Source organism: Jaculus jaculus, chromosome 15, assembly GCF_020740685.1.
Source record: "Jaculus jaculus isolate mJacJac1 chromosome 15, mJacJac1.mat.Y.cur, whole genome shotgun sequence".
Classification (NCBI taxonomy): domain Eukaryota; kingdom Metazoa; phylum Chordata; class Mammalia; order Rodentia; family Dipodidae; genus Jaculus; species Jaculus jaculus.
In genome coordinates this window covers 16713901-16735591 of record NC_059116.1, presented here as the reverse complement: position 1 = coordinate 16735591, position 21691 = coordinate 16713901, and the positions used below count along the sequence as shown (strand labels likewise).

The 21691-nt window shown below is 42.0% G+C and overlaps 2 protein-coding genes across 5 annotated transcripts in view; one reads left to right on the top strand and one right to left on the bottom strand.

The window, feature by feature from the left end:
• Nucleotides 1-1385: 1385 nt before the first annotated feature.
• Nucleotides 1386-6422, bottom strand: Timm21 (translocase of inner mitochondrial membrane 21). 2 transcript variants are annotated; one of them, XM_045135073.1, is made up of 7 exons: nucleotides 6321-6422; nucleotides 5831-6182; nucleotides 4412-4474; nucleotides 4221-4318; nucleotides 2098-2171; nucleotides 1904-2009; nucleotides 1386-1798 (listed from the first exon to the last, which is right to left on the bottom strand). In XM_045135073.1, the coding sequence occupies exons 1-7, from the start codon at nucleotides 6384-6386 to the stop codon at nucleotides 1694-1696; spliced, it is 864 nt and encodes a 287-aa protein (XP_044991008.1). In that variant the 5' UTR covers nucleotides 6387-6422; the 3' UTR covers nucleotides 1386-1693. The 2 variants fall into 2 exon arrangements, with proteins under 2 accessions (XP_044991008.1, XP_004654873.1); XM_004654816.2 differs by having other exon boundaries at nucleotides 6282-6357.
• Nucleotides 6423-7369: 947 nt separating this feature from the next.
• The window catches only part of Fbxo15 (F-box protein 15), a 51699-nt gene continuing 37377 nt past the window's right edge, over nucleotides 7370-21691 (top strand). Inside the window, exons 1-5 of one of the 3 annotated variants that reach the window (XM_045135172.1) lie at nucleotides 7370-7439; nucleotides 12657-12767; nucleotides 16799-16903; nucleotides 18876-19118; nucleotides 20084-20293. In XM_045135172.1, coding sequence (XP_044991107.1) covers nucleotides 16800-16903; nucleotides 18876-19118; nucleotides 20084-20293 — 557 coding nt within the window. In that variant the 5' untranslated portion in view covers nucleotides 7370-7439; nucleotides 12657-12767; nucleotide 16799. Of the gene's footprint in view, nucleotides 7440-12656; nucleotides 12768-13065; nucleotides 13084-15151; nucleotides 15237-16798; nucleotides 16904-18875; nucleotides 19119-20083; nucleotides 20294-21691 lie in introns of those variants that run through there. The other 2 variants (XM_004654640.2, XM_045135173.1) reach the window with 2 other exon arrangements.

Below are 21691 nucleotides of genomic sequence, written 5' to 3'. Positions count from 1 at the left end.
ATTAGCTAGAATACTTCTGAATAAGGGTAGGGCAGGTGGTTTAGCCTCACCAGATGAAACCATTCACTGAGAAGCTATAGAATAGCGTGCTATTGATTGCTGTACTGTTGATTTGTACTGGCATAATTGGCCACTGAAATGAAAAAGGCTAGGCTCAGTGTGAACACATAGAGGATTTTGGTACTGAGATAGATGTCACTTTAGGGGATGAAGCTGGAAACAATGTTGGTTCATTTAGAAAATGAATGAAATTGGCTTACTACTTTACCTATTAATATAAAAAATCAACTCCAGAACCTGCAGCCATGCTGGGAAGGTCCACAGCATGCCCCAAGACAGTTCTGGGCTCTCAGCCACAGAGGAAACTTCCTGGGACTCCAGTACGTATTGCCACTGGGAATGCAAATCTGAAGAGGTAACGTCCCCAGGAGAGCAAGGGCCAACACCAGGGACTTGGGAAACTGCAGAGACTTTCAGTACATAGTCTCCTCACCCCATCCTGCCCCAGTTCGCAGAAAAGGACTGATCCCAGATGGAGTAGACTCCCAGGCTCTGGAGAACCAGCTCAAAGCACAACAGGACACTCCAGTGAAGAACAGGTCTCAACTACCCATGCCCACGGCCTCTGCTCCAAAGGGAGTTTGCAGCACTTTTCAGCGGCCTGACCTCAGAACGATGAGTCTAACTGAATTGAGCTGGCCATCCCGGGTAAGACAGGAAGTCGCAGCAGAGGAGTCACCATTCCAGGAGGTGAGGAAGTCCCATGGATCACTTCAGCCAGTTTTCAAATCCTGTGTCTCCAGTCAGCTCTTTCCACACCGATCCTGCTTCAAACACCCATTGCCAGGCTTAGCCCCGTGCTGCTTTTGCCCTCTACTTCCTCCCCTCTCTGTGTGTGTTTGTGAGTTGTTTTCTGTGTGTTCTTCTTCTTTTTCTTTGTACTCTTTCCTTCTACATCTTTCTCTCCCAGAGAACATGGTCTGTTCTGGTATGCAGGAATTCTGAGTCTTAGCCTTTCAAGATACAGAATTGTTTCATAGTAGCTGTTTGCACACTTTCACCTCTTTCTTTTCAGTCTGTTTTTAGGCAAGATTCTCCCATCCTGCCATGATTTTTTTTCCTCTTTTAAAAATATTTTACTTGAGAGAGGGAGAGGAGAGAGAGAGAAAGAGAATGGGTGTACCAGAGCTTCTAGCTGCTGCAAATGAACTCCAGATACATACACCAATCCATACATCTGGGTTTTCGTGGGTACTGGGGAATCGAATCCAGGTCATTAGGCTTTGCAGACAAATGTCTTAACCACTAAGCCATCTCTCCAGACCCCCTTTGAGTTACTTTTAATTTTAATGTGGAGGCTTTATAAACATACACAATACTGAAAGAACTTAAAATACTGAAATGTATTTTATTTACATAGTGTAAAAATTTCAGTAACAAAAAATTCTCATCATGAAAGCAGAGCTGAAATACTTGTCCTAATTGACAACTTGACATAATCATGTAAAATTTGTTCCATTTCATGATTTTTCACAAGGAAAGTTTCCAATTTGGTTTGTCTAAACACACCAAATATCCTTTATGTGTGCATTATGCAAGGGTGTTCTTTCCTGCCTTGTTCTGAAGACACTGGAAGAGAGCGGAGACTGTGCCCCTCCACAGCCATCAGGAGAGAGCAGCTGCCTTGATCCTCTTAACTCTCTTGGAATCGGTTATCTTCTATGACAATAGTTCTTGTAGGATAGGAGTCTACTTCCACAAATATATACCGGAACTCGTACTTTCCACTTTCCTGGTTCTGGAAAACATGTTTGCAGACATTATGTCCAGTTCCAGAGCTTCAGCAACAGTGTGCTCAGAACCACCAGCCCAGACGGACCTCCCAGACCCACAGTTCTCCCACCTCCTTCACTTCCACGTGCACCGTTCCTTGCTTTCCAGGGTTGGAGCCCTCAATGTAGAATTTCACTCGCATGTGTTTCAGCCCATCTTTTACATACTCGATAAAACTGTCAAGAAAATACAAACATACGCATTTCAGTTCCTTTTATTTAACAATGACCCCAGAACCTGGCACCTTCAGAGAGACTGTGGTACCTGACGTGCTGCCTCCGACCTCGTCTTGTCATCTCCCCATAGCCTTTGACGGGTTCACCGAAGACACTGATCACCTGTGCCACAAAGACAATTCACTGTTACTGTGACTCTCTTCACAGCGTCTACGGAAATATGTTTCTGACAGCCAAGTGACTTATTTGCTCATTCACTTGCTTGCATACACTAAGTGATTTTAGGAAAAAAAAATAGTAAGCCCAGGGACCCTTTAAAAATGTTGATGTGAATAATGAGAAAATTGGAATAAAAGCTTATCACACAAAAATCATTCTGTAAATTCTTTAAACAAGTATTTAGCGTATAAGGATAGAAACAGGCAATTCGGTAGTGACACTTATATAGTTTCAGAATAATGTAGGTTGAATGAGGCTGTTCCCATTCCCTTCATAAAAAAAACAAAACAAAGTGTTCATATCTCTCTCTGATGAAATTCATGGTTGACATGTTTGAATATTTCTCTACTGATACATAGTGTGAGGATGAAGTGGATAAATGTGTTTAATGAAATTAAATTACTGGGATCTGACACTAAAAAGTTATGAGATCAAGAGGGCATTTTAAAATCACTAAGCAGAGTGTGTGTGTGTGTGGGGACTAGGTAATGATGAGATATTTAAAATAAACCAGGTGCAAATCTATTATTTGAATGGGAAAATTTACTTGAAGTCAAAATGTAGTCTTTATTGAATTTAAAGAGCAAATACTTGGGAGCCCCTACATTCATTAAAAAAAACCCAAAAAAACAAAGCACATTATTTGTTTACTGAGATAGGATTTTATTTAGCCCAGGTTGGCTTTGAACTTACAATGCAGCTGAAGATAACCCTGAACTCCTAACTTTCTTACCTGCACCTCCTGAGTGCAGAGTTTACAGTCAATGAGACACCATGCCTAGTTTATGTGGTGCTTGGGATGGTATCGAGGGCCTCAAGTACGTGAGACAAACACTCCACCAACTGAGCTACATCCCTAGCTCCTGGAGCACTCTCTTAAAAGCAAATTTGACATGAAACTTAAAATATGTGACCTGTGACTTTGTAAATGTTTCCTTATTTTGTCTTTGCTGAGCACCTGTACTACCATTTCCAAGCACAAATGAAAAGGAGTAATATATGACAGGGTTTAAGATCTATGGGACTGGAAAAAAGTGGAACAACTGTTCAGGAAAAAAAATGAAAATTAGGGTTTGAATGATGGCTTCACAGTTAAGGTGCTTGCCTTCAAAGCCAAAGAACCCAGGTTCAATTCCCCAGGATCCAAGTAAAGCCAGATGCAAAGGTGGCATATGCGTCTGAAGTTTGTGTGTAGTAGCCAAAGGCCCTGGCGCACCTGTTTTCTCTATCTGCCTTTCTCTCTCTCCCAAAATAAAAATAAAAATCAACTTTAATAGCTTAAGTAAATCCTTATCAGAACATTTGGGTTTTCTGTTTCAACAGGTATAGTGTCCTTCAAAAGTACTGACAAATTGTGTTGTTGAAGATGAATGACTATTAGTAGATCTCCCTTAGGGAACAAATGAAACTACAGTTTAAAAATCTCATTCTTTGCACGTATTCTATAAAATGCTGAAGACATTTAAGACTGAGCATGTCACTGGCAATGCACCCTAACACAGGCTGAGTGCCCACCATGTGGACTATAAAGAGCACTACACCCTAACACAGGAAAGGTTCCCACCATGTGGAAGTATAGATTGTGACCTTTATATAAAAGAGCACTTCTGCAAGGTATGATTGGGACTCTCAATGGCTAGAGTGCAAGGTTCCCGATTCTCTGCCGATTTTCAACTCTCCATTACGTTTTTCCTTCCTGGCCTCAGTTTCTGTTTCTCACAGACTGCCTAGGTCCTATGAGGAAAAATTAGGAAGAAAGATGCCATAGACCACAAGCTTCCGAGCTGACATGAGCTAGTAAAACAACTCACTTGCAGAATTAGAATAAAAGCATCTATACCGGTGCTGGTGGTCAAAGTGATTCTGCTCAGAACACAAGCCTGATAATAAAAATGCCCTATCCAGCACATTACTATGTGATGTTGCTGGTTTCAGAAATGGTATTTGAATTCTGCCCACTTAATATGCTCTCCCTCTCATCAGAGAACTAACCTCAGGATGTATTCTGCATTTCTCAAAGGCTTTCCCATATATAATATTAGGACTGAATGAAGAGAAAAGTTCTTTGAAAATCGTGTATAACAAGCCACCTGGAAATCAGAGAAAGAGAAGATGAAGCAGAGCCACACGACGGGAAGGTCTGTTGCAAGCAGTCGGGGCTGTTACACTTGCTGGTTTGCTACCTGTCACGCTGATTCCCAAGAGCACCACTATGAGGTAGGTGAAATCTCTTCCAGCTTCTTTCACTGCAAAGAGAAAAGACCAGTGGGTCACACGTGGGTCACTGTACCCTAAGCCACTTGAGGCTTTCGATGTTTCTAGCAGGTGCACATGAGTCAGTGTCCAGTGGAATAGTCCTTTGCATTCTCAGCAGCTGTTCTCACGTCTGTGCAATGAGCTTCAGCAGGTCTCAGAGAAGGGCCTTGGAATCTTTCACTCATGTGCTAGCTTCACTTCACCTGCTTAGCTTCCAAGATCAGACGAGCTTGGGTGTGCTTAGAATGGCATCATGGTAGTCAGGACCTTGGACTATCCATTTTTCTTCCATTTAATGCTATAATGTTAATATTGATTCTTTTCTAGCAGGAAGTACACATCCAACTCTCAGTGAAAACTGCCACATGAGGTAACATGGACACAGGTCTGCCCTGTTCAGATCAAGCACTGGCTCAGTCAGCCAAAGGACAAGGGACTTAGGGGATTAAAATAGCATCAACTCTTCAGCCAACAACTTCTGCTAATGTTATCCCCTGTGCCTCCACTGACTGGTGCATTAAAATGAAATGAGAATATAACTTGGAACTGGACTGTCGTTGGCCAGGAAGATTTATGAAGCATATAAACTTCAAAATGAAGAACCTACAGAAACTTTATTGTACTTATTTTTCTACACTAATAACATTACCTCACTGGTATTTTATTTATAGGTTAATTTATTCTACATTGAGAGACCAGACTTCTTAAAAATAAATCTCAAATATTTTTTAAGGAAAACAAAATTTTAACAGATGCTGTTATTTTTTTCTGTATTCTTTTCCACCTGTATGATAAATGATTACTTTTATAAAGCTGAAAAAGTAGTCCTGATCATAGCACAGGTTCCTAACTTAAAACATGTGATTAAAAGAACAGAAAGAGGGCTGGAGAGATGGCTTAACGGTTAAGACTCTTTCCTGCAAAGCCTAAGGACCCAGGTTCAACTCCCCAGAACCCACGTAAGCCACAGGCACATGGTGACACATGCATCTGGAGTTTGCAGAGGCTAGAGGCTCTGGCGTGCCCATTCTCTCTCTCTAATAAACAAATAAGTAAATAAATAACTGTGAACTTGGTACAAAAGAGGAATTTGATAGGGGGGGGGGCGGGGAGAAGGGTTGCGCACACCTTTAATCCCAGCACTCCGGAAGCAGAAGTAGGAGGATGGCTGTGAGTTCAAGGCCACCCCGAGACTACACAGTGAACTCCAGGTCATTCTGGGCTAGAGTAAGACCGTACCTCAAAAACAAAACAAAACAAAACAAAACAAAACAAAACAAAACAAAACAAAACAAAACAGGAATCTGACTAGAAGGCTGGTAATGACTATATAAGTATAATTTTACCTTTCTGAGATGTGGAGATGGTGGTTTCTCCACTTTGACCTCTGCGCACAGACACTTGCTTGCTGCTGTCCTCTTTTGCTTTCTGGGGATTCCGTGTCTGAGTCCCGATGGTTTTCTGGACGACTCCAAATACTGGTTTAGGTTGCACCATTTTTTTCTGCTCTCGCAGCCCGCATCTCAAACGGGACCCAGTTTTCAAACAAGCTTTGTTGAGCACTAAGTATGATAAAAATCTCTTTCCCGCGGACCCGTGCATCTTCTCCGCATAGTGCATAGCTCGCAGAAGAGTACACATCATGTTCCTAGAAAACTGTTCACGATAGGGACAAAAGCGTCGCAATCCACAACACGCCTAGGAAGACACGTAATGAAATCAAAACAGTCACGTTACACAGCGCGTTAGGCCAAGATATTAATAAGAAAAACCTCCAAGACAAAACAAGTTACGTACACCTTTCTTTCTTTACTTGAATTAAAGCGCCCTGTTTACCTTTCTGCTGACATTCACACCTTCCCCGCCGTGCCTTCGCAAAGCGGCTTGGGAAGCCCTAGGCATCCTGGGACAGGAAGTTTTCAGAGCTCACTCGCTGCCCGTCAGGGTGAGGTATAAAGGACTACATCTCCCACAATGCCCGGGGTAAGAACGCATCAGCCTTGTTTACGTTCCCAGACATCTCTGCGCGGATACGTGCGCACGCGCAGGGTGCACTCCCGGAGACAAGGAGGTGGGGGCGCTGTTTAGTGGCTGGTGCTGTGCCTCATTGCTGCGTTTCTCAAGCAGAACGTCCCTAAACCAGTTTAGTTATAAACCGTGTGTTCTCGTGACTTTTCTTTTTTTTTAAAGCGTGGACTGTGTCAAGTGGGAAGTTCTCAGACTTGTGGGTTTACCCTAATTATGGACAAATGATAATTGGGGGCATTTTCTGTTTCTTTTCAAGAAAACAAAACAGCTAGCAAATGCAGATGCCCCGGCCGATAAAGAGCAGGCAAGAGGGTCGTAAATTGTGAGCGGCGGATTCCACGCCGGGCTTCCTCAGCGGCGTCACAATGACAGAGACCTGGGAAAGAAGGCGACCCCGGAAGTGTCCAGAACGCCAAGGCGGAGGCGGAGCCCAGCCCACGCATGCGCGAGCCCGGCCGCGCTTGTGCGCACGCGCGAGGCGGGGCGCTTCTCTTCAGCGCTGTCTCTCCGCTAGGCTGTACCGCTGGGTCTCCATGGCGACCGGACGCGGTCGGATGCTAAAGCAACGGTGGTTTGGCCTTCAGGCGCTGCGCGGGTCCCTCCAGGGCGGCGGCGGCGGCGAGGCCTGGGGCAGCGCGGGGGCAGCCGCGGGGCGTGCCGCGTTCAGGTGAAGATCCGGGCTCCCGGCAGGGTCGCCCCGCTCGGTAGCCCCCCCCCCCCCACGCCTCCACCACGCCGCCTTTCCTAGAGCTCTGATTGGTCCCGCCATGGCACGTGACGTGCGCATGTATTTATTTGTTTATTTTTTTACGCGGGAAAGTTTGGAAGAGAGGCGGGGATCCCTTCACCCTTCCGAGATCTATACCCGAGTTAGGACACAAGTAGAGTCGCTTCCAAGGACGTCCCTGGCGTTCCCTGCATGAGTTGGTAGGCCCCTAAGGAAAGGCTCGGGCTCCCCCTTGCGGGGATGCTCTGTGGATGCGATGACAGCTCGCAAGGCGCTCGCGCTGTGTTTTTTTCCCCCGGAGTTTAAAACTAGGAATCACTGTGTATGTGTATATATATGGTTGTTGTTTTGTAGGTAGGGTCTCTGCAGCCCTAGGCTGTTCTTGAGCTCAGAGCAATTTTCCCACCTCAGCTTCCCTACTGTAAAGAGTTAAAGGCATGAATCACCACATAAGGCTACCTTCTGCCTGCCTGCCTGCCTGCCTGCCTGCCAGCCAGCCAGCCAGATTCCTTTCTTTTCCTTTCCCTTCCTTCCTTCAAAAATTATTGTATTTTTATTTATTAATTATTTATTATATAGAGAGGCCAATAGATAGAATAGGCGCGCTAGGGCCTCTAGCCACCTCAAACGAACTCCAGACGCTTGCACCACTTTGTATATCTGGGAATTGAACCTGGATCCTTTGGCTTTGCAGGCAAGCTCCTTAACCTCTAGGCCATCACTCCAGCTCCTTCTTTTTCCTTTCCTTTCCTTTCCTTTTTTTTTTTTTTTGACCATGTAACTTAGTCAACCAAAATTAAGCCATCCCATGAAAACCTACTAGAGTTTTCCTTCAGGCCCATGATTCCTGAAAGTAAGGTATACTTCTGAAGCAGGTTTGTCTCCAGGCATATCCTCTGAAGCAACACTATGTAGACCTTTGCTGCCCAGGCCAAGTTGCTTTTTCTAGACTGACTGACTGGTGCTTACCTCTCTTCTAATGTTCTGTCATGTGAAGTGCAAGAGCCGGTAGTATTCTTGTTCTAGAGGATTCTCTTCCATTTTTGTTGGGGTGCCTTGCAGTGAGAGAAGGCAATTTGAGAAGTGAGGTAGGAAAGGGCCTTCCAGAAGTGTCTTCATAACCCTAAGAAGCAATTTACTAAACAACTTTCATTTTATCATAAGCTCTTTCTAGCTAGCCCTGTACCCATTACCAGATAATGCTAAGAACTTAAAATCTCGAGGATAACTTTTTTAAGGCTTCTTGACCAGTAGATGTAAAAAGTCATGTGTCTTTTGTTTTCTAATGAGCCAAGTATCTTTGTGTAAGCATCTGTTACTTCAGTTACTTATCCCCAGCCTATCTCCAGGACTCTGCCCTGTGTTCTTCCATTACTTGTCAACTTAGGTCTTGATTATTTATTTATAATGACAGGCAAGCCTTCAGATTTGTGCAAAATGACATTGCTTGCTAAAATTCTGTTATGTAGAAAAGAAAACCTGATCCTTAAGTTAGAAACTTGAACTTTAAATTGATTCGCCTCCCTTTACTGAAATTAGATTATATAGTGTTCTGTTGAGGGAGAACCAAATGAGTTTTATGTAATGAATCTTTTATTTCCTTGTAAGTTGAATTTCCTGGTGTATGGTGTAATTAGCGTACCTATCATTATGCTTCATGTGGGAACCTGCTTTTTCTCCTGTGAATTGGACCTGTATAGATTCTTGTTGGTAAAGAAAAGTCAGCTTTTAAGAACAGAATGGTTGTGGTTTAGGATGGTACATATTTTTAATTTCTAATTTTGAAAGATTAGATGTCAATTAGGAATCCATGGTTCTCTCTTTTAATACAAAATATGTGTAAATATCACAAATTTTAAGACATATAGCCAAACACCTACCAAATTAGCTTAATTTATAGGTAGTCTAATTTGACTTACTACATACCAAAAAATAAGCATTTTTCAAAAAGATTGAAATAATTCAAAGATATTGGGCAAAATATATTACTTGAAAAATGTTTTAAATAGAGCTACATGAAACATGCAGCTGACTGATTTGTTGAGTGACCCATTACAATGTGAAATTGTATTTAGGAAAAAATGGGTATGTGTTTTCTGTCCTGTCAAAGGCTCATTTGGTGTGGTGTAAAGCTTACTTACATTATGGTAAAAGGAACTGAAAGAGAGTAGTCAAGAGATGAGGGTACTGGAGATTGTTCACCTCTAGCTTGAGTCTTTAAAATATTTGTGTCTATTTAGTCTTGATCTTTTATGAAGTGAGGAATTCCATGAGATCTCTTAATTGTGGTAAAACAATCCAGCAAAAAAGTTGATTTGCCATTTGAAACGGGGTAAAACATGCTTATAAAAAATGGCCTTTTCCAATTAACAGAGGATGTAGTGAGTTTTAAAGCATTTCATGCATTTCCCTGTACAGAGTATGTCCTTAAGAAGTATTGGTAGAATTAAGCCAGATAAATTAGCTTTATTAATTATTTTAGTAAAAAAACCCCAGAGGCATATCCATGTGTTACTAGATTAGGGAATAGCCTTTGTTCCAATTTTCTTTTTTTAAAAAGCTAGTCCCAAACTGGACTTACCTGTTTAATCATTATTTAAACTGTCTTTCGTAGAGTTACAGCTAAATTTTGAGGAATCCACTAGCATGATTTTATCTGTAGTTTTAACACATATAATTTCAACACAGACGACTATTTACTTCATGAGGTGTTAGCAGACTTTGTGAGTCCTGGACACATGGGTTAACCTTCTCAGTAGGAATTGCCTGGATTGAGTTAGTGTGTGTTTCTTGAAACAGCCAGGCATCCTGGCATTGTTCTCATATGAGTGGGTACCAGTGGGCAGGGGAAACAGGGCTGCTTTTTATTTGTTATTTTGTGTGTGTGTGTGTCATGTTTAACACAAAGGCTTTGGGAGGGAATATCAACTAATTTAAAGATAAATTTCTATAAGATGAAGAATGGGTGCAATATGAAGAAAAATTAGAAAATAGAGGCCTGCCTGTTTAAAAACAATCTGCGTCACTAAGCCTTGTGATCCTGCGAATCAGGCATGTTAACTGCTGATAACCTAGTGTTTCCTCCCAGACCTTTTTTTGTGTATGTGTATTTCTTTTTTCTCTTAGAGAAATACAAAAATAATTTTAGTGTTAAACTATGGCATGCTTTCTCAATTGACATTAAATTAGCAGCTGTTGGTTGAATGCTGCCTGCTTGCCAGATAAATTGTGGGTACTGGAGAACAGCATCCAGTGACACTCACACCATGACCATTCCTCTATGTAGGTTACATTCTTATAATTATAAACAAATCAGTTGAGTAGAATGCTCAGTGTTGGATGTGATGTGTGCTGAGGCCAAAAAGTAGGCAGCATATCAGGTATGTGCCTAGGATCTGTATTAGGGTGGGCTCAAATCCAATTTGAGACATAGGTGAACATGGCAGATTGGGACTAGCGTGCCACAAGCTAAGGGCACCATGGATTTTCAGTATCCATCAGAGAAAGCATTCTCTAGAGTCTTTAGAGGGCTTGGCCCTGCCCCCATGTTGAGTTTGGACTTCTGGCTATTAGATAATACACTTCTGTTGTTGTTAACTTCCCAGTACTTGTTAAGACAGCTCTAGGAAACTAATACAGTTTGTACATTATGCTTCTGACTACAGTGTGAAGATTGGGTCAATGGAGTTGAAGCTTTTCTGCTGTAGAAATCTTTTATTAAAACAAAAAATTTCAACAGATGTACAAAAATGTATGATAGTAGAACATGCTTATTAAAGAAGGAAGTGACATTCTCAAGCATTTACTTGTCCTCTCTTTCCTCTTTATGCTTTCTAGAGCACAGATTGAGAGTCACTGCTTTTGCCTAACTTAGTAAGACATTGGCCAGAAAGTCAGGTGAGACCAAATGCACACAGAACTTCTGCTAAAGGTAGGAGGCAGAGCCATATATTGCCAGCTTTTTCTATCATGGTGTGTTTGTTACACTCCAGAAACTTGTTTCTGCTGAGACACCAGGTTGCAGATGATAACTAATGATACGAGGGGCCTTCTGGTGTGCAGATATCCTGCTTGTTTCTGAAGAGGAAACCCTATCTAGGGAAGTGGAGCTCATCCTGTGGCTACTTAGCAGATTAGGGCAGAGGCGCTTGCTGAGCATGGCAGACGGGTGTACGTGGGGATTTGGGTGCTCACTGGTAGATGGATGTCATGATATATGGTCTTGGCAGTAGGCATCGAGCTGCATTGCTACCTGGTCAGTTGAGCTTTGGGCAAGGGCCTCTTTTTGCTTATGCCTTTTGAGCAGGGCATGCTTGGAGTTGAGAGTTGCTTTTAAGGCCTGTCCTGTGTGGATTTCATACTTCAGCTTCTGAAAGGTTTATTCATCTTTCTTCAAAGTTCTTGAGACATCTCATTTTTGCCCCCACCATATCTTTCTATTGAGTATTAATCCAAATACATCTTGGGAAACAGACTGGTACGAAAACAGGGTGACTAAACTTGTGCTGGTCCAAGCAGTGGTGTTTGTGGCCTGATCAAGTGGGCACAGTTCTCTAGATTTTAGTTGCATCTTAAATAGCATGCAGGATGGCAGGTGGACCAGTAATTACTATGTGCAGTTGTTTTAAGAAGCAGCTTCCAGACCTATGCAGGAGAAACATATCCATCAAGAGCTCTCTTTGGGGCTACTACTTAGGAGTAGGGACCTATGAACTGTGCTCTCCACAGTGTTTCAGATCTCCTCAGTCTACTGAGGGTCACTGTTTTTGAGAATCAGTTTTAATAAAAATTTGTTTTAGGAACTCTGAAAAGTGCATAAAATATGCCAATTTATCAAATTCAAAAAGCTGTTAATTGTAAGATACATTATTTATGCATCACTAAAATAAAAAGATGGCCAATTGAAACATACTTATTGAGTGTACAATATTAAAATGTGGAAAGGCCCTCATGGATTATTGATACTTCTTTGACTGACACAGACAAAAGTGTCCTTCAAATATAGCTCAGTTTCTGCTTGTGTTGACAGTTCTCGTTCAGAGGTCAGTGCCTTTTTAAAATTATGTTTCTGGTGTATTATCAAAACTGGCAGTCAATACATCTTTATCTTTTTCCCCTTTGTTTCCCTTGAATACATTTTGTAGCATTCCCTTGACAGGCTGACAGCCTGTGATGAGAACAGGTATTAACCAGATAGAATATCAATCAGAGTGAGCTCGGGCTTTAGTTCTACTTAGCCACCACACATGCTTTACTCCCCTTCCTTCTTCTTTCCCTCCCTTGCTTGCTTTCAGAAATAAAGTTTCACAGTGAACAATCTTCTGAGTTTTTGGGCCCTCTAGAATTTTTGAGAAAGGAACAGATAATTCACCTTATTTGGTAGTTACATAATTTGAACTTCCCACTTTGACTTTCAGAAAAGGGCCAGGTGTCAAGTCTGCTGGTGGCTCTTCTGCTCCAAGGCAGTATGCCAGGCGTGGCCAGCATTGTGCAAAGCCCTCCTTTACCTGTTCGACCTCCTTGGACAGGTAAGTAGTGGAAGTAGTCTCCTGCCCTTTGGGAGCTCTAGGCTCGAGGTTTTTAGAGGAAATCACTGTATATACCAAGTTGCTATTTTGAGCTTTCTAAGAATAGTACTGTGTAGGAAGAGTGCACAACACGAAGAGTTTGATATGAGTCATGAGCCTGTCACCATTATCCTTATTAGACTAGGTTTATGAAATTGAACTTCTAAAAGTGACAAGTAAATTGAATTTTCCTTTTTAAACTGTTCTTCAGAATTATTCACTTCTCAGTTGATAAAACCCCTGAAAAGCCAAAAGGAAATCCAAGCATCTTCTCAAGGTGTGTGAGCTCCCAGGATTTCTTAGCTCGGTAGTTTGGAACCCGTTTTGCCATTGTCCCTCAGCCCTAGACCCATAGACTCTTCAAATACTCACATGGATTGGTGCTGAGATGGCTTGTAGATGTGTCTGTAGTGGCATCTATGAGGTAGCCTCTGTATTGTATGGAGCCCTGGAAACCTGGTATTATAAAGGAGAGACATTTTGCACTAGGAAGCAAGGACCACACAGCCTATGTGCTACAAAAACTGTAATCAAACATAAGTTGTCTGCTTTTAAGTTGTGGACATTTAAATATCATAACTATCTCAGCTCACAGTGCCCATATTTTTATATTCACAGTTAAATGGATACACTTTAGTGTGTTAAACAAAAAAGCTAAACCAAGGATTTAATTAAGAACACCAACTTGAGTTTAAAACATTTCCTATGGGAATAAAATCTGTCATAGAATAGTCTGCTATGAGAAGTAGGGCGAGAGTTTGTTTACTTGAAGACTACTCTGTCAGAAGCTGCATCTAGTGCCAGGAGATCCATGGTGATCTCTGACATGTATCCTCACAGCTCTCATGACCTCATGGGAGAGACGGACTTTAAAAAAAGTGTACAATCAGTAACTTGGATACTTGGTAAGGAACAGCTGTCTTGTGGTGATACTGAAGAAGAAACTGGTAATTAAGATGAAAAGAGTTTGGAGGGAAGCACACAGGAGCAGGCACCCAGAGGTGCAGAGGCAGGAAGTGCTTAAGGGCTGTGGGACAGCCAGCTGGGAAGTGAGTGTCGTGGGAGGAGGGGTGGGCACTCATGGGCTGGGGCAGCTAGGCCCTGGGTAGGGACTTGACTTTACTTACAAGATGCTGGGCATGCCATCGACTTCTTAAGTAATGATGCATTCTCATTTACCTGTATCTTCCTCTAGAAGGTGGGAAGATGATGAGATAGGCGAATTTGGCATCTGTTTGGAGATATGATGGATGTCAGCCATGCATTTGAATTAGATGTCAGGGTGGGGGGATCAGACATCAGGTGGGAACCTCAAACTGTTGGCTGGAACAGATGTATAGCTGGAGGTGCTGCTGATTTGGAAGAGAAAGTCTTGTAGCTGGGGGCTGAAAATATTCCTGCTGGTGACAAGGAAGGGTGCCGAAGGACAGTGGCTGTGGGTCTCATTCACACAGCCAGGTCTGGCTCTCCTGGATATAATGGGGGTTGAACAGAGAGCAAAGAAAGGCAAGCAAAGTTGTTGACACACACAGAGAAACCAGAACGTTGAGAAACAAGTAGAGCCAGGGGAGACCTGTGAGGTTTGGGTCGTCTGGGGACAATGGGGAGGGGTCGTATGAGCCAGAGGGAGAGATAGATCACTGCCTAAGCAGGAGTGGTTGGGTGCCTGCTGCCTAGAGAGGGCCAGAGCTCAGAGAGCAGCCAAACGGGGGGTGGCCTCAAAGAACTGCTATGTTTTTCCTTTTGTATTTTATAGTTTCCACTGAAGTGTAAGAAATAAAAAGATAGTAGGAGGCATGGGTTTGGAGGCAGCAAGCATAGACAGGTTTTTGTTTTCTTTGTTTGTTCCCAGAAACTCTGCAGTTAGAGGGGTACGACGAGCTTGTGAGGCAGCTGAAGGGGGAACTTGGGGTGAGGGACCAAGGGAAGGCATAGTACAGTGTTAAGCTATTTTGGGCAGCGTGTTCAAAGGCTGGGGTGAAGCATGCAGAAGGAAGGTGGGAGGCCTTAAGACAAGGGTGGGGACAGAACAGGTGGCTTGATAGGAGGAAGTGAGAGTTCTTGATAGGAATGGGATGGGGTAGAAGTGGGGCTTTATGGGTGAAAGAATATTGGAGTTAGTCCACTGTGTGGATGGGACAAGGACATCTCTATTTTTGAATCCCCACAGCGCTGAAAATGCTCAAGCACAGATTAGTTCCATTCCTTAGGGAAGTCCTTTGGCCTAAAGAACAGTTTCCTTTATCCACACTTTGAACTTCTCTGTCCTGTCTCTCACTTCCTCTTTCTTTATCTTTCCCCATCATCCCTTAGACCCTTCCCAATTATTTATGAAACTGTGGATGGGAAATACTTAGACTTCAACAGATTCTAAAGGAACCAAGTATGGGCGTAAAACTTTGTTCCAGCTTGGAGGTGGCCTCCTGAATGGTAAATAAGAATGTACTACTCTTAGCCATTTTCACTGTAAAGAAGGGGCTTTCTTAATGTGCCAGAAATAGACAGAAAGGATAGGAAGATAAAAACCTGCCTGACAAATGGGACTTTGTTCAGTTAAGGTCTTAGCTATTGTACACATTTCTGAAATGTTGTGTTTAAGATCAACTTGAACTTTTGTTGACTTCCTGTAATTTGAAATAATAGATACAAATATTATGAAACAATTCAAAAGTATAAAAAATATATGTAGTGGATAATCTAAATGGCTTCAGAAACATACATTTTTGTAGCTTTGCTGTCTCTAACATCAGAGGCCACTTCTCATTAAAGGCACCTAGCTAAGTGACTCTGAATGTAAAGGCTTGCCTCTGGGAGGATGGGATTTAAGTAAGGCAAGATCGTGTGTGTCGTCTTCCCGAAAGTCTTCTAGAAGCTTTGAGCTGTGGTACACTTACTCAGTGACACATGCCAAATAGTGAGGCAGTGTTCTCTTTCTGTCTCAGTATTCTCAGAATTTTATTTCCTATGGAATGTTCTATAAACTGATTCTCGTCAAAAGTGAAATTACTTTAATCATTGAAATAAGAGGTAGAGGGCTGGAGAGATGGATTAGCAGTTAAGGTGCTTGCCTGTGGAGACTGAAGACCCAGGTTCAGTTCCTCAGTACTCATGTAAGCCAGATGCACAAGGTTGTGCATGCATCTGGAGTTCATTTGCACTGATGTAGTCCCTGCTGTGCCCATTCTACCTCTCGATCTGCCCCCTCAAATAAGTAAATTAGAATAAAATTTAAAGAAAATCACAAGTAGAGACTATGGCTCAAACATTTTAAATTGGCCAAGGACACTTACCCTGATCTTTTATCCTTGCACCTTACTGTTCCCAGCCCTTGCTACAGTCTTCTGTAGCTCCATGTTCTTTGTCTTTTACAGGTGCTCATGGAGCTGCTTGATTCTGATTCACTAGCACTAATAATGCTCCTGGGTATTTCCACATCCCTGTAGTGTTTACAGAATTCTACAGTTACGAAAATAGATGAAATATTAGGAATACTTACATCATTTATTTAGCCCTTCAGATAACATTGTCTCTCCTTGAGCCTAGGAGAAAACAATCTATGTTCCATTATGAGGATATGAGTAAGCAGGAGGGTGTAACTCACTTCTCATTCAACTCAGTATTTGTTAAAGGAGAGGCATCCTGTGTTTTTCTTATTACTAGTCAAAATGTGTCCCAAGCCCTTATTTCTCTGCATCTCAGTAGAGAATAACACACGTTATTGAGAGGTGGTGAAATCCTGCCTATTAACTTAACCTGCTGACAAAGTTAGTTGTCTGTATCCTGTGCTTTTGTTTTATTGGTCTATGTCATGAGAGTTGTAATAACCAGAAAATTGCAAGAAAAAAATTGAAAGTTAGGAAAATGTTTGCCTTTTAAACAGGAGGTGTATGTTTGTGGCCTCCTCCTATTTAGAGATGAATAGCCATTTGTTTTCTGAGTTATTTGTAAATTCAGCACTCATCTACTTGTCTGATTTTTTTCTCCTTTCCCAGGATGCCTTCAGAAATCTTGCTGAAGATATTTTCCTACTTGGATGCTGTGAGTCTCTTATGTGCTGGATGTGTTAGCAGGCGCTTTTATCATTTAGCCAGTGACAAGTAAGGAGAAACTATGTCTTTTCACATTTTGATGCCAGTTTGTATGAGTCAAAAAAGTTATTACAGATTTTTAACCATTTCTAAATACATAAGAAAATTAATTTCAATACTTTCAGACATATGTAGAAATGCCATGTCTGATATATTTATTCATATGATTTCTTCAAATATTTGCACTTTTGTGCAGAAAAAAGAATTTTTTTTTTGCATATACTACAAAAGATAAGGCTCGTTACTTTTGTAGCAGCTGAGTGTGATGCTCTGTGGCCCTGGGGACTTAGGGAAGATGATACTCTCACTACAGTGGTTAAGCAAGTCATAGAGAAAGAAGGGAGAGGGACTATGTTAAATCACCTTAGCTCTTCCTCCCAAACCTGCTGATCAATTTAACTTACTCCATGTAGAGAGTAAATGAAGGGAGGAGAGATTCCAGGAGTGGAGTGTGGAGGCCTTATCCTTGGGAGCAGGGAGCTGTTCTTCCCTGGTCTCTGAAGGATCTAGAAATAAAGAGAAGGCACTGCTTCTACTTTGTTACTGGTCTTGGTCTGTATCTCAGAATTTCACCTTGAGTAGAGAGTGATAAAATTCTCCAAACACCAGTGAGCATTTTGTGCCTACAACTGACCTTGTTGGCTCATAGGGTTCTGTCCCACTCCACGTCATGCAATAATGATCCTCCATACAACCACATAGCACTGGAAAAAACATCAAGATGAGAAGGAATGCAGGTTGTAATGGAGGTTTGGCTTGGTAGGCAAGTGCATGAAGAATGACAGAAGGTCGATACTTCTATATTATATGTAGCTATATATATAGTAATAGAACAGAAAGTCTTTAGTAATATCTATCTGTCTACACTCCTGAAACATGGTAGTGAAGGCACTAATGTATGATATGGTGGCTTTCAGATGTCAGTCTATGAAAGCCTGTCAGAATCAGCTGGGAAAGTTTAAAACCTTGGGTTCCTTGTTTGCATCTGTAAAGATTGCAATTCATTGTTTTGGAACAGATACTTTTAGGTTTTCATTGTGCATGTTTTTATGTGGACATGCATGTGTCATCATGAATGTGCAGGTGTACATGTGTGCATGTGGAGGTCAGAGTACAACCTCATACTTAGGAACATGGGTCCTCCTCTTTTTTTTTGAGGTAGGGTCTCACTCTAGCTCATGCTGACCTGCAATTCACTGTGTAGTTTCAGGGTGACCTTGAACTCACAGCAATCCTCCTACCCCTGCCTCTCCACTGCTGGGATTAAAGGCATGTGCCACCATGCCCGGCTACTGTCTTCCTTTCTGAGACCATGTCTTATTGGCTTGGAGCTCACCAATTAGGCTAGACTAGCCAGTGTTGTCTCTGCTTCCCCAGTGCTGGGGTTACAAACATGTTCCACCATGCCTGGCATTGTTAAGTAGGTACTGGGAATTGAATTTAGGTCCTTATGCTTACCATGTAAGTAGTTTACCAGCTGAGCTATCTCCCCAGCTCTTGCTGCCATTATTTATTAAACTTTCAGAAATGTATGCTTATTAAAAAATTTAAGTCAGAAATAACATGAATGTCTAATTCATTTAGTCACTGTTGATATTTCTTTCTTTGTGTTTTTAAACTGTACATGCATACACAAATATGCACAAATGAGGTAAGAGTTGTCCTTTATATATGCTTACTATATTTTAGAATGATCTTCTTGTCAATAATTGTTGCAGGAAGGTAGTATTTGAATGGTCCTGATTAGCACCGGATTGCTCACTTTAAACTTAACCCACAGAAATAGATTTTTCCTTTTCATACTTTTGGGCTTGGTGGATCTAAAACATTTAATTTAGGCTTCAGTTCACTGTAACACCAGAAGAATAATGTTCAGCTTGGCTTATTCCTGGTGTAAGACTATCTGAAATCATTATGGACCTTTAATATAACATACTGTTGCAGTGTCTCTCAGCTAATTTATTTTCTTCTTTTCTTCCAGTCTTATTTGGATCAGAATCTACTCAACTGTATTTTTATCTAAGAGACTGAATTGCAAGTTTAGTTCAGTAGATGAAACAGCGGCATCTGTAAGCTCACTGTCTGTAGAGGATAAAGAAGCTGGCTATTGGAAGAAAGAGTATATCACAAAGCAGATCTCCTCTGTGAAAGCAGCATTAGTCCAGATTCTCAAGCCTGTCAGTCCCTACACAGGTCTTCCCATAAAAACCAAAGAGGCCCTCAGGTGTGCGGCGTGCGGCGTGTTCTTCAACAGAGGCCTTGGGCCCTGGGCAGGACTCTCGACACTTGGTTTCTAACCATATTCGGGGAGGGTGATGCTGTCAGCTCAGGGTGTCATGTGCATGGTATGGATGTGCAGGTTTTTCTTTTCTTTAATTTTGCAAGCCTGGGGATTGAACCTAGGATTTGCACATGTTCAGTTCTAAGAGGGAACTGTCTCTGGTATTTCTGTATGTTTTTCTCTGTGCCAGTAAAATGCATGATGTTTTCATATTTTGTACTTAGGCCCTAAAATTATTAAGAAAAGCAGAAGTAGTCAAGTAATCTGCTGTAGTAGAGACATGGTGTCCTTCCTTTCTACCTTATGTTGGGTGTGAATTGCTAGCTCTTGGAATATCACAGATGTTCAGTGTTTGTTGAGTGAGGAGAAAAGAGTACTGTTGGTGAAAGGAAAGTTCCATCAGCTGTGTTCTGAGAATTCTCACCTTGGCTTCTGACGAAGGGGGTGCTTAAGAGATAGTGTTTTTTTTTTTTTTTTTTTTTTTTAAATATCAAGGTACGGTCTCAGTCTAGCTCAGGCTGACCTGGCATTCACTTTGTAGTCTAGGGTGGTCTTGAACTCATGGTGATCCTATTACCTCTGCCTCCTGAGTGCTGGGGTTAAAAGTGTACACCACCCAGCCCAGCAAGGAGATGGTGTCTGATGGAGAATGGTATATGATGGAGATGGTGTGTGTGACGGAGGTAGTGTGTGATGGAGGTGGTGTGTGACCAAGATGGTGTTTGACGGACATGGTATGTGATGGGAATGGCATGTGACAGAGTTGGCATGTGGTGGAGATGGTGTGTGACAAAGATGGTGTTTGACGGAGATGGTGTATGATGGAGATAGTAAGTGAAATTGTCCCCCCACCCCCGATCTGTTTCTGTAATGAGGTAAAGATTGCCTGCTTTATTTCCTTTCTGCAGAATATCTGGCTTGGGTTGGGCTATTGTATTGAAAGAAAAGAGTGGAAGAGAACACATCATACAACATGCCGATCTCTCCTTAAATGATACATCTGTTACTGTTTCATGGTATGGCAAAAATTGGCCATGTTTAGCTGCATTGTCGACCTTGGATGTGTGTGGTGTGACACCCGTCTTTATGGACCGCTATAAACCCCCTGCTAAATATGGGTAAGGAGTAATTCAGCACAACTGTTGGTTGAGTACATCTTGCACCTAAATATTAGCTGGCATTACTTTGTAATTGAAAAATACTGCCAGCTTATTTTACTTCTATCATTTTGCACTGCTGTGTAGAAGAACATAAGTAGAACACTGAGTGTGTCTTACTCAGGGGTTATATCTAAATATAGTTTCTTTGTATCTTATCTGTAGCAGTACAAATTAAGTTTCTAACTTTTTAAAAATGTATTTATTTGACGGGGGGAGGGAGGAGGGAGGGAGGGAGGGGCGGGCCAATATATAGGGAGAATGGGTGTGCCAGGACCTCTAGCCACTTTGGACAAATGCCAGATGCATATGCCACCTTGTGCATCTGGCTTACATGGGTCCTGGGGAATTGAATGTAGGTCCTTCAGCTTTGAAGGCAAACATCTTAACCCTAAGCCATCTTTCCAGCCTGAAGTTCTTAACTTATGAACATTTTAACAAGAAGATGTAGAATTAGCATATTTTTCATGTTTAGTAAGTGAATTACTACTTGTAGATTAAATATGAGATCCTAGCAGTTATTTCGTTTGCCTTTCTCTTGACCTTACTAGACAAATGACCTTGTACATCCAGCATAGCTCTTTCACATCTGTAAGATGGGATGTGCTGTTGGCTGCTAGGAAGAAAAGCAAAAGATATATGTAGGATTACTGTGCCTCACAGAACACTCGCCATTGTCCTGTTGTTAGGGAGCTCTGCACTGGTCCACATGGAGAGGCTCACGTCTGCCTTTCCCGGCAGATGTCATGCTCATCCTTGGCCAGTTTTGTATAAAGTGGGACAGAGGCAAGTGAAGATCCTCATCTCTTGAGCAGGCTAGTGCATCTTTGTAACAAGTCTTTTGCCGTGCAAGGGTGCAGCCAGCCTGCCTTATCCTCAGGTGTCTTCTGCCCACTCATACTCACTTGCTCCCTTCCTCTTCTCCTTCCTTCTTCCCTGTTCTGCTGTCCTTTGACCACAGCAGTATTTTTGGCAAGATGCCATCCCTGCTCATTGCACTTCCACCCATCTCTCTTACCTGTTCTTGTAAAGAGATAGTCTTATTTCAGCTTCCTTGCAGTGAGCCTGTGTCTGGGTTGTGCATGACATTGGTTCTTTGAGGTGCTTAGTGGCTAATGAATTCTGCCCATGCTGCACACAGGAAAGAATTCAGATCTGTCACTGCTAGTCCAGGCTTGCTGTATTTTGAAAACATCATCAGTGGTATCAGGAAAAAACATGTGGATTATTTTCCCTGATTGTATTACTGAAAATATTTGAAAACAGTTACCTTTTAAAATGGTCCTTTTATTTGGATAAATCTGTAAATTTTGTATGATGATATGACCTCAAGATTTTTCTAATACAGTTATAGGTTTT